This window comes from Corvus moneduloides, chromosome W (genome assembly GCF_009650955.1).
Source record: "Corvus moneduloides isolate bCorMon1 chromosome W, bCorMon1.pri, whole genome shotgun sequence".
In the NCBI taxonomy this organism is placed as follows: Eukaryota; Metazoa; Chordata; class Aves; order Passeriformes; family Corvidae; genus Corvus; species Corvus moneduloides.
This window is the reverse complement of record NC_045510.1, coordinates 6,651,690-6,667,680: the sequence shown is the minus strand read 5'-3', so window position 1 is coordinate 6,667,680 and position 15,991 is coordinate 6,651,690. Positions and strand designations below refer to the sequence as shown.

At 40.7% G+C, this 15,991-nt stretch overlaps 1 protein-coding gene across 1 annotated transcript in view; it reads right to left on the bottom strand.

The window, feature by feature from the left end:
• LOC116437450 (polyadenylate-binding protein-interacting protein 1-like) overlaps nucleotides 1-11,027 on the bottom strand; it is a 49,873-nt gene extending 38,846 nt beyond the window's left edge. The window contains exons 1-3 of the mRNA XM_032095096.1: nucleotides 10,799-11,027; nucleotides 7,967-8,133; nucleotides 2,292-2,480 (exon numbers count right to left, since the gene is read on the bottom strand). Coding sequence (XP_031950987.1) covers nucleotides 2,292-2,480; nucleotides 7,967-8,133; nucleotides 10,799-11,027 — 585 coding nt within the window. The remainder of the gene's footprint in view (nucleotides 1-2,291; nucleotides 2,481-7,966; nucleotides 8,134-10,798) is intronic.
• Between the last annotated feature and the right edge of the window lie 4,964 nt (nucleotides 11,028-15,991).

Genomic DNA, 15,991 nt, shown 5'->3' with positions numbered 1-15,991 from the left:
CATTACACTGCTGGAAAGAACTGAGATATCTTTGAAAGATACAACAAATTTAAGTAATTAAGAAAGTCAAATCAACTTTAGTTTCCAGTAAGAGGCATGTGAAATAGCTAACGAGCTTTTTGGTACTTTAGTTCAATCAGTTGCTTGGACTAGAAGAGGTGGTCCCCTTTTTATAAGGCAAAACCCCCCAAACCACCACAAAACACACAAAACAAACCAACAAAATCCCAACAAAACAAACCACCACACAGTCAAAACCACCAACTACTTCAAATGTCATCTGTGTTCTGTATTTTTTTAAACCATTATCTTCCCAATTAGTTGGTCTGTATTTGTGGTTGCATCAAATACTGAAACAATGCCATTTGGGGTATTCTGACCTGGCATAGCACACAGAGACATAAATAAAATAAATAAATAAATAAATACATCTCATATCTTACTAACCAGTCATTATAGTACAATAATGTCTTCCCAGAATTATTGTTGCTTTGTAATCCCAGTTTATTTCCAACTCCAAAAAAGTCAAAATCTAAGCATGAAGGCTAGCCTACCAATACACATCTTGAGAAATTTTACTTGCTGTAACAGCAACAGTACACCATATTAACTACACAATAGTCAAGACTTAAGATATGAAGTCAAAGGGTTCTTTGGAAAACAAGCTAACTGGCACTTCACTCTGTCAAGACATAAATGGATTAGGAAGAACGGGGGGAAGTATATAATTAAGTCTTACAGACAGGCTAAGATACTTGATACCCAGATGAAGGGAAGATTGTACAGGATTTCAGTTTCTTTTATTTTAGCCTTTTTTCCTTCACAAACCTACCATCTGTAGATCTGCTCAAACATCACTGACACAGATGCTTATAAACACACTTCAGCATATTTAAATGAAGTTTTGTGATAAACCAGGACGAGTAAAAACTAATACTTGAGCAGAGGCTCAAGACAGAAGAATAAGCATAGTTGACTGACACTCAAACACTGTCATATCCTGACATACAATGAAGTTGAAATCATGTGCTTTTGGATACTAGGACAGCATTTTGCACTGAGTGAAGTTTTATTTTTCAGAAAAAATTATCTTTCAGACTGATAACACTCAATGCTTCTCAGTTAAGGAAGGCACATCCAACCCTAACATCAGACTTGTTTTAAATAGGGGGACAGAAAAAGAGGCAACATTAAAATACTTATATTAAACAAGAGTAAATGTATTAAACATCTATCAAGTTTCTTCAAATAAAGTTATATGGATATTTTCAACTTTTATTAACTTTTCTCCATGTGTCCAAATAAAGGATGAAAAAATGATGCTGCCAAACACAGCACAAGTAATCTTAATGTCTAACTAAACTGTTCTGAATTAAATGTGTATCAATTCTGTATTATAGTAAGAAACTTAAGACTCTACAGTTCTGTACTATGTGTGACAATCATGCAGGTTCCACATACCCCAGATTATTTCACAGAAAAAAAATCTGCAAGTATCTGCACTTAAAAGGTGCATAGTTTACATTCTTCAATGTAAAATTTGAAAGCAACTCAGGAAAATGGGAGATAACTAATGTAATAAATAGCAAGCAGAAGTGTGACTTCATTTTCTGCAGCAAGCCCAGAAGACAGTAGCAGCAGCTCATTTGCTAAGAAACACAGATTAAGCTGTTTTTTCCAATGGCTCCCCCAATTAGTACAGAGTTCAGCTCAAGGTCTCTGTCCTCATTTCCACGACCATCAATGGGACTAGACCTAGTTATCAGCAGACTAGCTTTCCTTTTTTCTAATTATGATGTTCTGAAATAGTTATCATACCAAATGAAGAACAAAGCCTGTCAGTAAAAAGAGCATTTCCCAAAGTAGGTATAATTTTTTTTAAATACAAAAGAACAAAAAAATATCTATTATGAACAATATTTTTTGTAGGATAGAATAAAAATGTACAACTGAGAGTCTCTGCTATGTAAATCCAGCAATTAAAATATAACTTCTTTAATGAACTGCTGTAATTTCAACTCTAGTATGTGACCTGAAAGATTCAAATACACAACAAAGGAAACAGAATAAGTTAGGGAAATTTATCAACCAGCCAAGTATACCTCACTTGAGCTATCATTACAGTTTATTGAGAAAAATCTTTCCCTATACATTTCAGTCTAAAAAGAAAAATTCAAACCTTTAAAATACTACGTAGGCACAATCATATAACAAATAATACTAGTATGCATATCTTGCACACTAGGTAACAGAGGCATAACATCCATGTTAAGACAGAATACACAGGCTACCTGTTGATATACGAGTTCAACAAGTTCTTGCAAAGTTTCATCTGCAGTGACCCAGCCATTCACTGTTTCGGCAAACTGCTCTATTTCAGTTTCAAAACAACCTGGTTGCTCGGCGAGGTGATTTAGAAAGTCTTGTACATATTCTGCCAGAGTCAGATAGCCATCATATCCATCTTCAAAGGAAGAATCCTATAGCAGTGAAAGAATATACCAGCTATTTAAAAGGAACCTTAAATAAAGTTGTCACAGTTACTATCTCCAGAAATAACCATATAGCCCTTAGTCTTGAGTAAATCCTGATGCTCTGCATACTTGATAGTGATCTTTATTACACATTTCACTTAAACATTTTAGCAAATATAGACCTCTGCATCAAAAAACTCTAGTAGTCGAGAACTAGGTAACATGTTTTTATAGAGATTAAGGTCTCCCAGCAAAACACATCAAAAGACAGATTAAAAAGAAATTAGTTTGCCAAATTGACTGTAAGATTAACTAACAAACTAACACATAAGTATACCTGCTAAGAATAAAATTACCAAACTGAGGCTCAACAGCCTTTCCTGATGCACATACAAACTGTGCTACAGCTATATGAACTGTAGAAGAAAAAATAATTGAAAATTGGAAACAAAATATTTTGAGCTGACCTAGAGTGCAAAATGCTCCAAAATATGCAGGAGGGGGAGAAATTCCAGAAATACAATACAGTGTAATGTTCCCATGTATAAAATATAGCCAGGAAATAATGCATACTTTATCAATGTTTATGCTCTTGCTGATGGAACAGAAAGCCGCTCTATTTGGTTTGTGTGGCCAGGTTTTGGTAGCGGGGGGAACTGTAGGGGTAGCTTCTGTGAGAAGCTCCTGGAAGCTTCCCCCATGTCTGGCAGAGCCAACGCCAGCCAGCTCCACGACGGACCCACCACTGGCCAAGGCTGGGTCAGTCAGAGATGGCAGTGATGCCTCAGGGATAACATAGTTAAGAAGAAAAAAAAGTTATTGCGCAAATGTAATTGGGGCCAGAGGAGAGCAGAGTGATATGTGAGAGGAACAACTCTGCAGACACCAAGGTCAGTGCAGGAGGGGCAGGAGGTGCTCCAGGCACTGGAGCTGAGATTCCCCTGCAGCCCGTGGTGAAGACCATGGTGAGGCAGCTGTGCCCCTGCAGCCCAGAGAGGGCCACAGGGATGCGGAGATCCACCTGCAGCTCCTGGAAGAGCCCATGCCGGAGCAGGGGATGCCTGAGAGGAGGCTGTGATCCTGTGAGATGCTTGTGCTGGAGCAGGGTCCTGGAAGGGACTTACAGACCCATGGAGAGAGGAGCCCACACTGGAGTAGGTTTCCTGGTAGGACTTGTGACCCTCTGGGGGACCCACACTGGAGCAGCCTGTCCTTGAAGGACTGACCCTGTGTAAGAGTGACCCACGGTGGAGCAGTTTGGGAGAGCTGTTGCCTGTGGGGTGGACTCACATTGGAGAAGTTCATGGAGAACTGTCTCCCATGGGAGGAACTCCACGCTGGAGCAAGAGAAAGACTCTGACTCCTCTCCTAGAGCAGTGGCAGGAACAATGGGTGATGAACTGACCATAACCCCCATTCCCGTCTCCCTGTGTCGCTGGGGGAAGAGAAGGTAGAGCTGGGAAAGGGGGGGAAGGTGTTTTTAAGGTCTTATTTTACTTCTCATTATCCTGCTCTGATTTTTGTTAGTAATAAATGAAATTCATATCTCTAATTCAAGCCTGTTTTGCTCATGACAGTATTTGGTGAGTGATCACCTCCTGATCCTTACCTCAACTCATGAACACTTGTTATATTTTCTCTCCCCTGTCCAGCTGCGGAGGGGAGGGAGAGAGAGGCTTTGGTGGGTGCCTGGCATTCAACCAGGAGCAACCCACTAATTTTGTCCATTCAGAAATGAATGCATGTAACAGTCTCTAAAGTCAATGCTGTCCTGGATAATTACAATGCTAGTATATGAGAGGAATAGCATAGGAAGCAATATACTTTGTGATGTAACTAGTAATAACATAGTACCAATAATTCACCTTTTCATACTGTACAAAAGATTGTGAAAAGTATCTCATGAGATCTCAGAAGAGCAAGCAGGAACCTGAAGAGGGACTGCTAAAGAGCTGACATAATTAGTGATTCAAGACATAAGGGTAACATACAAGATATCAGAATTCTCAGCTGATCTACTATTTAATGTGAAAAAGATTTAAATATATCTACTCTAATGAAAAATCAAGCTAAAAATGATAACCACTTTTTCTTTACTTTGTGGACATAAATACACTGATAAGGTTTATAATTACATTCTCCCTCTCCCCACCATCCCTCCCTTAACAAGGGGATATCCTTTACTTTCTGTCTTCAAAATACCTCATTCTCTCCTCTACTGCAAAACAACATGGATCTGTGAAAGATAAAAGCTCTGGATATGAACCGTGGAGAAAGACAGATATACATTGCTGAAAATCCTTCCCATTTTGTAATTAAAAGGCTAACCACAGAGGCTAAACTCAGCACCACATTCATCTACCTATACTAATTATGCAACTTCAAAGGCAGTCTAGGTTTTATTAACTATGCCAGGGAACAGAACAAATGGGAGAGGAAAAAATAATAATTTAAACTTTATTATATGCTGTATATTGCTAAATTTGGAACACTCAATACTTTAAAAACTAATTAGATTTAGTCCAGTAACTTCTAGACATAAACCACTCATGTTTCTCACTGGCAGATTTTAACCTTTAACAAAGGAGATAGAACCATGTACTGTATCAACTAAGGGAAAGTAAAAGAAATTCCTCTTGGTTATTTTTAAGCAGCAGCTAGCTAACAGGAGGCTATAAGTTCACACACTCATTATAAATTTACGATTCAAAGTCATGAAAGTTGACTAGAAATTTTCTAATAATCTAAATGATTTCTCAGTCAAGCCAACACTTCTAATCCTTCTCCTTTATGTTTGATAGCTATCAGATGGGATCCTGGATTATTCACAACAAATAAAAGAGTCACTAACTTTAAGATAATAGATTTGCTTCTCTTCTACTAAGAATCAGTTCATGAGTTTAAAGACATAATGAAAAGGCTAAGTAGGTACTGAAATTCCTCCAAGTTACATAAAGATAAAACCAGAAAGTCTATGGAAAAGATCCACGAGCCAAATTTGCTCTCTGGCTCTGTTTCAGTACATGTGCTAATTACCACTTTCCTATACCTGAAAAGTATTCATAACATTTCCACTTAGGAACTTAGTCATCAATAATTTATTATTGATTTGATTTCTTGAGACTTCTTAGGAACAAGTTTTGGTTTTTTATCTTCAGATTATACCTACTCAGCAAGTATACAATAGTTATTGCAAAATTAGGTATAAAGACTGTTGCAGGTACATACCTCATATGACATGAATAGGTGATTTAGTTGGCACCTTAATGTATGACTAAAAGTATAAACTCCACCAGTGAGGCTGCTTAGCCTCCTTTTGGAAATTAGTTGAAGAAAAAAAAAAGGAAGTGGAGGGGAAATTCCACCTAAGATAATACAAATCTCACTCCTAAAACTATGAATTGAGATCATTATGCCCTTCTGATAGAGTAACAGTCATATTATTCTCATATACCCATGTCAGAGAACAAGTCTGACATTTCCTACTGGCAATCCAAACCCAAATCTAGTTACCAGTTCTACTGCAGATACTCACAATTTCCAATGGGATGGACAGCTGTATGCAAAGAGAGAATCCCACAGAGATCTTTCCTCCCCAAAGTCCTGGCAAAATTTTTCTGAAAAATCTAGTATGCCTTGGATGCTGTAGCCCTTAAAGTATCTTCACAGGTAGCTAATAATTCTGAGTATCAGAACTAACTGGAGATTAAATAATCTAACAATCAAATGTTATACGGACACACATAGTAATTACAGTAATGTACAATCAAACAAGGAATCAACCAACACATTATTTCTAAAATAATAAATGTTTAATAAATAGCAAAAAACAACATGAGTTTTCAGATCTAAAAATTTCAGGGAACATTATAAATGAAAGCTAAGTATAACTTGTAAGTAAGAAAAACTAAAGTTTCTCAAAATTGCTTTGTTTCAAATTTTAAAACCCATGGTGAAAAATCTGTGTAATAGTAAAGTGTGCTAAATTCCTTATTTTTATTGCAGGTAGACCCAGTTTATAAAATTAATTCAGCCATTAAAGTAAAAAAAAAAAACAAAAACAAACCTCGAAAAAACAACAACAAAAACTAAAAAACAAAAAATCCCCAAACTTGGTAATAGTGAAGGACTAACAAGTCTGAAACATCACTATTCTATCCCTAGTATACTCTGATTAGATATGGGTTCCTACAACATACTTCCAAATAAATGTTCTAGGTTTTGCTACCATTTTAAGACTTATTTTTGTTAACAGATGAGTCACTTGTATTCATAACATTCTTACAACATGCCCGTGTGTTTTTGCAAAGCAGCTGAAAAGCAACATTGCTGGACTCAAAACTTTGTAATTATACATATGCACACTCATGCCATCCCAAATGGCATTTTTTCTTTATTCATAGAAACCATGTAACATGTACTGGGGCAAAGTAGTATTTTTTCCTCCTAGATTATCCATTCACAGAAGCATGTTTGTACTGGCATTTGTCAATGGTTGTATATGACTATGGGCTTTTATTATTCAGGATGGTGATTTTATCCAGTAAGCTGCCAAAGCTGGTAACATCCAGATAACATTGATTTTACTGGTGAGAGAAAAACCCTTCAAAATTCCAAACCACCATGTTTAGTATTCAAATCAAGTATTTTCCCCTAAAGGTATTCAAAATATATTTGTTTCAGTATAATTGTTTATTATCATTTGATTGTATTTGTAAAAGCAATAGTTCCCACCTACTTATACCAGTACCAGTTTATCTGCCTGCATAACAAAAAGATATTCCAAGAATTCACATAGATCTTCCCTAGAGTAGAATTACTGTAGCAACAATATGGAAGACAAGGAGAGTAGAAAATAAGTACCAACTTTTATTATGTGATGAATGTACAATACAGATCAGAGATTACCCTTAGCCTGGCTGCAAATGTATTTCATATTAGGTATGCTGCTAGGAATGAGCCCAAACCTACTTTTTTGCCCTCTGGTGATACAATATCCCTGAAGGAATTAAAAGACATATGATGGTACATAAAGTTAGGCAGTCATGGCAAATCATACCCATGGCACAGTAAATTTAGGAAAGGTAAAGGCTATGCTTAGAAAAGCTAAAGTTCAAGCTTTCTCCCACACTTGCTTCAAAAACCCATGCAATCTGAATAAAAGTGCAGCTAAGTTTTTAATGAAAATGCAGTGCAGATGTAACTATAACAGAGGCAGTTGTGAAAAAGACAGCTTACGCTGATGTTGGGTGTAATCAATAAGGAATGTAGTTATCTGGAGCAAACTTCAAGCAAAATACTAAAGGCTCTCAGTATAACATTCACTTATCCCAACATTCTGACTGTGTCTGGAGGTTATCATCCAAATTTTTGAAATCTCTTCAGCAAATGCAGCATTCAAGTTATCTGATACACAAGAGCACAAGAAACATTGTTAAATTGAATATAAGTAAATTGGCATATACTAAGAAGAGAAGACAAACACTCACTGCAAAGTTCTGGTTATATCCTGACGGATAAAACTCAGGTGCTTTAACAGACAACTTTGATGTTACTAAAGGAGCCACAGCCACCTGAGATTCAGCCATTTCCGGTCCAGAATCAGGAACTGAAACTTTTTCTTGTGATCCAGATGGAATTCTTGCCTGTTGCAGGTGTTCTGAAAAGTTTTTAATAAATGTTTTTTGTTAATGGTTTTTCTTAGAAACCACTAAATTAGTATGTATTCGCACAGAGTACACACACAATACATCACTTTTTGGACTTTAAATATACTTTTACTTATAATATAAATATACTTTCCTCCAAGCTCAGGAGGGATGCATCCCAATAAAGAGGAAGTCAAGCAAAAATACCAGAAGACACCTGCATGGATGAACAAGGAGCTCCTGGACAAACTCAAACACAAAAAGGAAGCCTACAGAGGGTAGAAGAAGGGACAGGTAGCCTGAGAGGAGGACATTGTCCAAGCAGCCAGAGATCAGGTTAGGAGAGCAAAAGCCCTGAGAGAATTAAAATTGGCCAGGGATGTCAAAGGCAACAAGAAAAGCTTCTATAGGTATGTCCTACCTGACAAATTTGGTGGCTTTCTACGATGGGGGTTACAGCCATCTGGGTGGATGAGGGAAGAGCAGCTGGTATCATCTACCTGGATTTGTGCAAAGCATTTGACACTGTCCCACACAAAATCCTTGTCTCTAAACTGCAGACATAGATTTGACAGATGGACCACTTGGTGGATAAAGAACTGGCTGGATAGTCACACTCAAAGAGTTGTGGTCAATGGCTCATTGTCCAAGTGGAGACTGGTGACAAGTGACATTCCCCAAGGGTCGGTATTGGGATCAGGGTTGTTTAACATCTTTGCTGGTGATATGGACAGTGGCATCAAGGGCACCCTCAGTAAGTTTGCTGATGACACAGAGCTGTGTGGTGCAGTCAACATGCTGGAGGGAAAGGATGCCATCCAGAGGGACCTGGAGAGGCTTGAGAGATGGGCTTGTGGGAACCTCATGAAGGTCAACAAGGCCAAGTGCAAGGTCCTACACCTGGGTCGGGGCAATCCCAAGCACAAGTACAGACTGGGCAGAGAATGGGTTGAGAGCAGCCCTGGGGAGAAAGACTTGGGGGTGTTGGTTGACAAAAAGCTCAACATGAGCTGGTAATGTGCACTTGCAGCCCAGAAAGCTAACCCTGTCCTGGGCTGTATCAAAAAAGGTGTGACCAGCAGGGCGAGGGAGGTGATTCTGCCCCTCTGTGCTGCTCTTGTGAGACCACACCTGGAGTATTGCATCCAGTTCTGGGGTCTCCAATACAACAAAGATGTCGACCTGCTGGAGCAAGTCCAGAGGAGGGCCATGAAGATGATCAGAGGGCAGAAGCACCTCTGCTATGGAGATGGGTTGAGAGAGTTGGGATTGTTCAGTCTGGAGAACAGAAGGCTCTGGGGAGACCTTATGGTGGCCTTTTAGTACCTGGTAGGGGCCTACAAAAAAGCCAGGGGGCGAGTTTTTACAAGGTCATGGAGTGATAGGATAAGGGGGAATGGCTTCAAACTAAAAGAGTAGGTTTAGATTGGCTATCAGGAATAAATTCTTTCCTGTGAGGGTGGTGAGGCCCTGGCACAGGTTGCCCAGAAAAGCTGTGGCTGCCCCATCCCTGGAAGTGTTCAAGGCCAGGTTGGATGGGGCTTGGAGCAACCTGGTCTAGTGGAAGGTGTCCCAGCCCATGACAGGAGGGTGGAACTAAATGGTCTTTAAGGTCCCTTCCAACCCAAACCATTCTATCATCCTATACTTCAAATATATATATATTTAATATGGATAAAGCTTTCACTAGAGCAAACTCTAGGCACCTTTCTACATGACAGAAAGTGAACACAATCAATGTTCATGTGAAGGTGACCAAAAAAAGGGTGAAAGAGCCCTCTTTTTCCCCATGAAAACATGTTTTCTAAGACCTAACCTGAGAAACTAGTAAATTTTCTTAGGATATTCTTGCTGCTTTTGGGTTTTTCTAATAGATTTTATATGTAAAGGCAAGACTTTAAAGGTCAATAAATGGAAGAAATCACTTTTTTAACATAATCCTTAAAGACACTTAACTATCATTTTTGTACACAATTTTAAAAAATAAACCAGTGAAACGGTGTTTTTTAAACCACATTTTCCAAATCCATGTTTATAGATTAGCTCCTAAATTTATTGAAAACATAATCTTGATCTGCCTGAAAAAGGTAACCAACAAATAATGCTTTATGCTACTGTTGGGTTGGGTTTATTTTTTTGTCAAACCTTTAGTCCAGAGTTAGAGAATTCTTCTGTAAGAGGAAGAATGAGAACATCTGCAGCCAGATGAACAAATGGCTAAAACACATACATACAGATGTGTGGGCACAGAAAGGGAGGGAGGGACAGAGAAACGTTGCAAACAGGCTGCAACGGTACATCATACCTTTACTTGGGCACAGGTCATAGCCCAGAAACATGACTGCTCATCTAAGGAAAAGTGCAGTTGCCAGGCCCCTACGCAGCTCATCTCCATGCGGTGGCCTCTAAGCCCCTAGGTGCGTGGGGTGGGAGAAAGTACGTGTCCCCGTGGCTAGGCCGAAGGAAGGTGTGTGGGGGAAGCCCCAGGGCTCCACTCTCAGTGGGACGGCGACGGGAATGGGGGTGGGGGGTGCCGGAGCAGCAAGCGAAGCAGGAGCAGGGCACTGTGCACAAAGAAGGGGAGCACAGCGGACTTTAGGGGGCCACTCCTCGATACCTTCGGCACCGGGGGCTTCTGGAAGGGCGGGAAAGGGGCCGCTGCACGGCGGCCAGTACCTGCGTTTCCGGTGCTCAGCGGCGCTGTCTTCGGAGGTCGCAACGGTTCCTGCTGCAGCAAGAGGCCTCCCGTTTTATCCTGCTTTTCGGCCGAGACTGAACTGTGGGAACCACTACCCCCAAGACAGGCCCCACCACAGCTCTCCGACGCGTCCGCGCCGCTGAGAGCAGCGCCTCCTCGACCCTGGCCCCGGCCAGCACCTGGAGCTCGGTCAAAACTATCCGACATATTCGGGTCGGGGTGGCTCAGGCGCTCATGGGAAGGAGCCAGCGACTCAATCTCGCTTCGCTGCGGCCCGAGCACTTCACTTTCAGTTTCACCCCCACACACACCGCCACGATGGTCGCGACCCAGGCCGGCTCACAGCGCCCCCTCGCGACCTCTCAACACCCGTCGCCATAGCAACCTCGGTGGCACCGAGGCCTAGCACCACCCGCCACCGGGAGGGGGAGGACCACGGCCCGCCAGGCGGCCGAGACTCCGGCCCACCCGGCGCCATTGTCGCCCGTAGGTGTGGGTCAGGCGTGGTGTTTGTGAGAGTTGTCCCCATCAGCTCGGCTGTTCAGAATTGATGAGTCAGCTTCCCCCTCTTCTCCCCCAACACGGGCTCGACTTCCAACTACAAACAAGTTTGGGGTTTGTTTGTGTCAGTACCGGTTCTGAGGCCTCGGGATGTATTTCAGTTACACCTCCCTCAAAAATCACAAAATATTGGAAATGGTATTTTCAAAAAGACAATATTCTCTTGTAATTGTTTTCTACAGGAACTAATGGCATACTGTGACCATAACAGGACTAAGATTGCAGCTGCACATGCTAGGAAACCTGTAGCTACAGGTGTCTGCTTTTAAAAGCATCATACCACACTGTGCATATGTGATTTTCCACAAGAAAGCCATTTGTGTGGAAAAGTTGTAGGCAAGATTGTAAATTTAAGCCAACAAAGTTAACACACCAACTTTTATATGCCAGTGTCTGGTTCCTCTTTTGGGAAGTGACCTGTTAAGTAAATTGGAGACTCAGATTATATTTAAAGATGGAGAAATACATTTATTGGTATCCAAGACTAAAGCCATCGAGGCAAGGACTTTTATGTTCCAGGGAACACCAGAACCAGACACTTCTGGAGGAATACTGGAAGCAGTAGAAAATGCAGTAACAGCCTTAGTTTGGGCCAGTGGAACTCCAGGCCATTCCCAACAATCTCAGCCTGTAAGCATTACCCTAAAACCTGGATCAAAGCCAGTAAGGCAGAAACAATATCCTTTAAAATTAGAAGCTAGAAGGGGAATCAAGAGTCTAATAGAAAATTTCAGGGAATTTGGATTATTGATAAAATGTGAGTCAGAATATACCACTCCTATTTTGCCAGTTAAAAAGCCTGGGATGAATAAATACAGGCTGGTACAAGACCTACGAGTGATCAATCAAATAGTTCAGGATATCCACCCTGTTGTAGCCAATCCTTATACCCTGTTAACAGCCCTTACAGAATATCACCAATGGTTTACAGTAATAGATCTGAAGGATGCCTTCTTTTGCATACCTCTCGATAAGCAAAGTCAGGGCATTTTTGCCTTTGAATGGGAAGATCCTAAAACTGGCCAGAAGACTCAGCTTACCTGGACTGTGTTACCGCAAGGATTAAGAAATAGTCCAACGATTTTTGGGAACCAACTGGTGTTGGGGAGGATGAAAGTTTGGTAAGAAAGTTTCACAGGTATGTAGGCTTGGCAGAAAGATCTCTGAATGTAGAAACTGAGGATGAGATAAATGAAAGCAAGTTTTGATAGAGAGTAAAAGATGTTTTGCTGAAACACTGACCACTGAATAACTGAGAAGGCAAAGGTTGGAGATGAGTTGGAAGGAGATTTTTATGAATAGGACAAAGGTATGTGACTACAAACAAAGACATATTTTTCACCAAGTAAATAAGTCTCAAGAAGAGCATAAGTAAATAGAAAACATGTTTTTACCAAAAAGAGAGATATCGCAGGCATACAAGAAATGTTGATGTAGGAAGAAGAAAAGAGGTCTGAAAATTTTCCATTGTAAGCTTAAATTGTAACTTACTTACTTACTCTTGTGATTGGATAATAATGACTGTAATATGGTAATGGTAGTAGCTATGATAGGCTATAGGCAAATGTAAAGGTATTGTGTATGATGCTTATTGGTTGTTATGTATTAAGATACTCTGCAAAGAAAAGTATATAATGCTTTGTAACTTGAACAGAAGGCGGCTTCAGGTATGCCTACAAGCTGGAGCTGACAGCTGTAGGGCTGGCTCTGGGTACCCACTCCCTGAAATGCTGTAACTTCGCCTATGCAATAAACAGCTTTCAAGAGAGCCGCCTGAAGTCCAGACATCCTTCGTGAAACTTTCTCCTATAAACTGGCAAAAGAATTAGAGGTCTGGAAAAAGGAGAACCCCTAAGGGTTGGTCCTGCAGTACATTGATGACATCTAACTAGCAACTGAAACTAATGAAAAGTGTATGGAATTGACTATCAGTCTTCTAAATTTCCTAGGCCAAGGAGGCTACAAAGTGTCTTGGGAAAAAGCTCAGACCATGAAGCAGCAAGTTACCTACCAAGGATTTGAAATAGTACCAGGACAGCGGACGTTGGGAACGGACAGAAAAGAAGCCATCTGCCAGGTACCCCAACCTACAACTGACTGAGATTTAAGAATGTTCTTAGGTATGGCTGGATCGTGCAGATTGTGGGTCTCAAATTATGGAATTTTGGTCAAACCATTGTATGAGCTTTTAAAGGAGGCCCTGCAACAACCTTTGATTTGGACTCCTGAGTGTGAACATGTGTTCTGTAACTTAAAGCTGGCCCTGATGTCTGCACCTGCCTTAGGACTTCCAGACTTAACAAAGCCCTTTGAGCTTTTTGTGCACGAATGACAGCACCTTGCCCTCGGAGTTCTGGCACAAAGGTAGGAGACTTCAAGAGGCCTGTGGGGTACTTTTCAAAACAACCTGACAATGTCAGCCAGGGATGGCCCAGATGCCTGGGAGACATAGCAGCAACGATTCTCATCCAAGAGGCCAGGAAATTGACTTTGGGACAAAAGATAGCAGTGCACACCTCGCATGCCCTAACTACTGTATTAGGCCAAAAAGGGGGGCATTGGCTTTCCCAGAGTTGTATGCTGAAATATCAGACTATTTTAATGGAGCAAGAAGATGTGGAGTTGAAAGTAACCACAGTGGTAAATCCAGCCTAATTCCTGAACACCCCGATGCAAGGGGGTGAACAACTAACCCATGATTGCTTACAGACAATTGAGCAAGTTTATGCAAGGCGACCAGGCCTACAAAACACACCCATTGAAGATCCAGAGACAGAGTTCTTTACAGATGGAAGTAGATTGGTACAAGATGGAAAACGAAGAGCCAGCTATGCCATAGTCATGTCAACCGAAATAATAGAAGCTGCACTGCTGCCTGTGGCCACCTCAGCACAAAAGGCAGAGCTCATAGCACTATGAAGAGACCTGGAATTGGCAGCAGGAAAAAGAGTAAACATGGATCAACTCGAAATATGCTTTTAGCATTGTTCATGCCCATGGAGATATATGGAAGGAAAGAGGCCTATTAACAGCACAAGAATCTCCCACTAAATATAAACAAGAAATATTGTCCCTTCTTGATGCTATCCAACTGCCCAAAGTGGCCGTACTACAGTGCAAGGTACACCAGTGTGGGGATTCCCAAATTCATGTAGGAAATAGACTTGTAGATAAAGCTGCGCGAGAGGTTGCACAATAAGGCATCCTAGCATTAATACCTGAGAAAGCTATTTCACTTCCAGAAGGTAGCCCTGGATATAGTCAAGCAGATTTAAAATTAGCTACTTATCTAAAAGCCCAGAATAAAAACAGTGGATGGCCGGGAACTCCCAATAACCAGGTCATAGTCCCACCACAACTGATGTTACAAATTGTAAAAGAGAAACACCAGCAAACCCACTGGGGAATCGACGCTATGATGACAAGTCTATGGACTCAGATACTCGGTGTTCGTATGACAAAAATTGTCAGGTCTATTACAGAAAAATGCCTGATATGTCTTAAAAATAATCCTTTGAATTCAAAAAGACTGCCTATGGGGATTACTAAAAGAGGAAACACTCCTGGGGAATACTGGCAAATTGGTTTTTCTGAGCTACCACGCCAACAAGGATACAGGTATCTCCTAGTATTAGTAATACCTTTTCTGGGTGGCCAGAAGCTTTTTCCTGCTGCACCAACAAGGCCAGGGAAGTCACCAAGGAACTCCTCAAAGAGATCATACTCAGGTTTGGAGTGCCTATAGGAATGTTATCTGATAGGGGACCCCGTTTTATATCTGAAGTGTTACAGCAACTTAGGACACAGTTTGGTATAAGTCAGGATTTACGTACTGCATGGAGACCACTATCTAGCGAAAGGCTTGAGCAAATGAATCAAACTTTAAAGAGACCAATTAGCAAAATGTGTCAGGAAACTTTCTTGAAATGGCCACAGGTTTTACCACTAGCCTTGTTACGAATTAGAGTACAGCCCCGAACTAACCTGAAGGTGAGCCCATATGAGTTGATGTTTGGGAGATCGTATTCTGTTACAACCTTCCCTGGGTCCGAGGAACAAATTTGGAATCAGGAAATTGTAGGAACCCAGAGTACCGAGAATATTTCTCTGCCTGTTTTGAAGGGTTTTTACTCCCCTGAACAACACTGTTTTGACCTTCGTCCATGGAAAAAATTGCCAACGATCAGACAAGAACTAGAAAATACAATGGTGTGAATTAGGTGATAGACTACTATGTAAGATTGTCACAGGGTGAAAAATTTAGAAGTTTTGGGCTTCTCTTTGTAGTAAATAGATAAGAGCAAAAAACATCAAAATGGAGGATTGTTGTCGTTCTCCAAACCTTCTTCTTCTTCTACTACTCCATATTCTGCAGTAAAAGTAATTTGGGATGATGGGACAAAAAATTCCGCAGTTCCTGGCCGTGTTACTGAATAATTGGTAGGAAAGTGAAAATAATATACATTTTTAGTAACCATTGGTTAAATTATCTTTAAAAGGCTGTGTAAATCTTGATAATTATGCTTTCTCCTGCATTCTCTGCTCTGTGCTGCGTCTGGGCCATGCTAGTGACTCTGTTTCTCTGATAAGACTTAATAAACAACTATCTA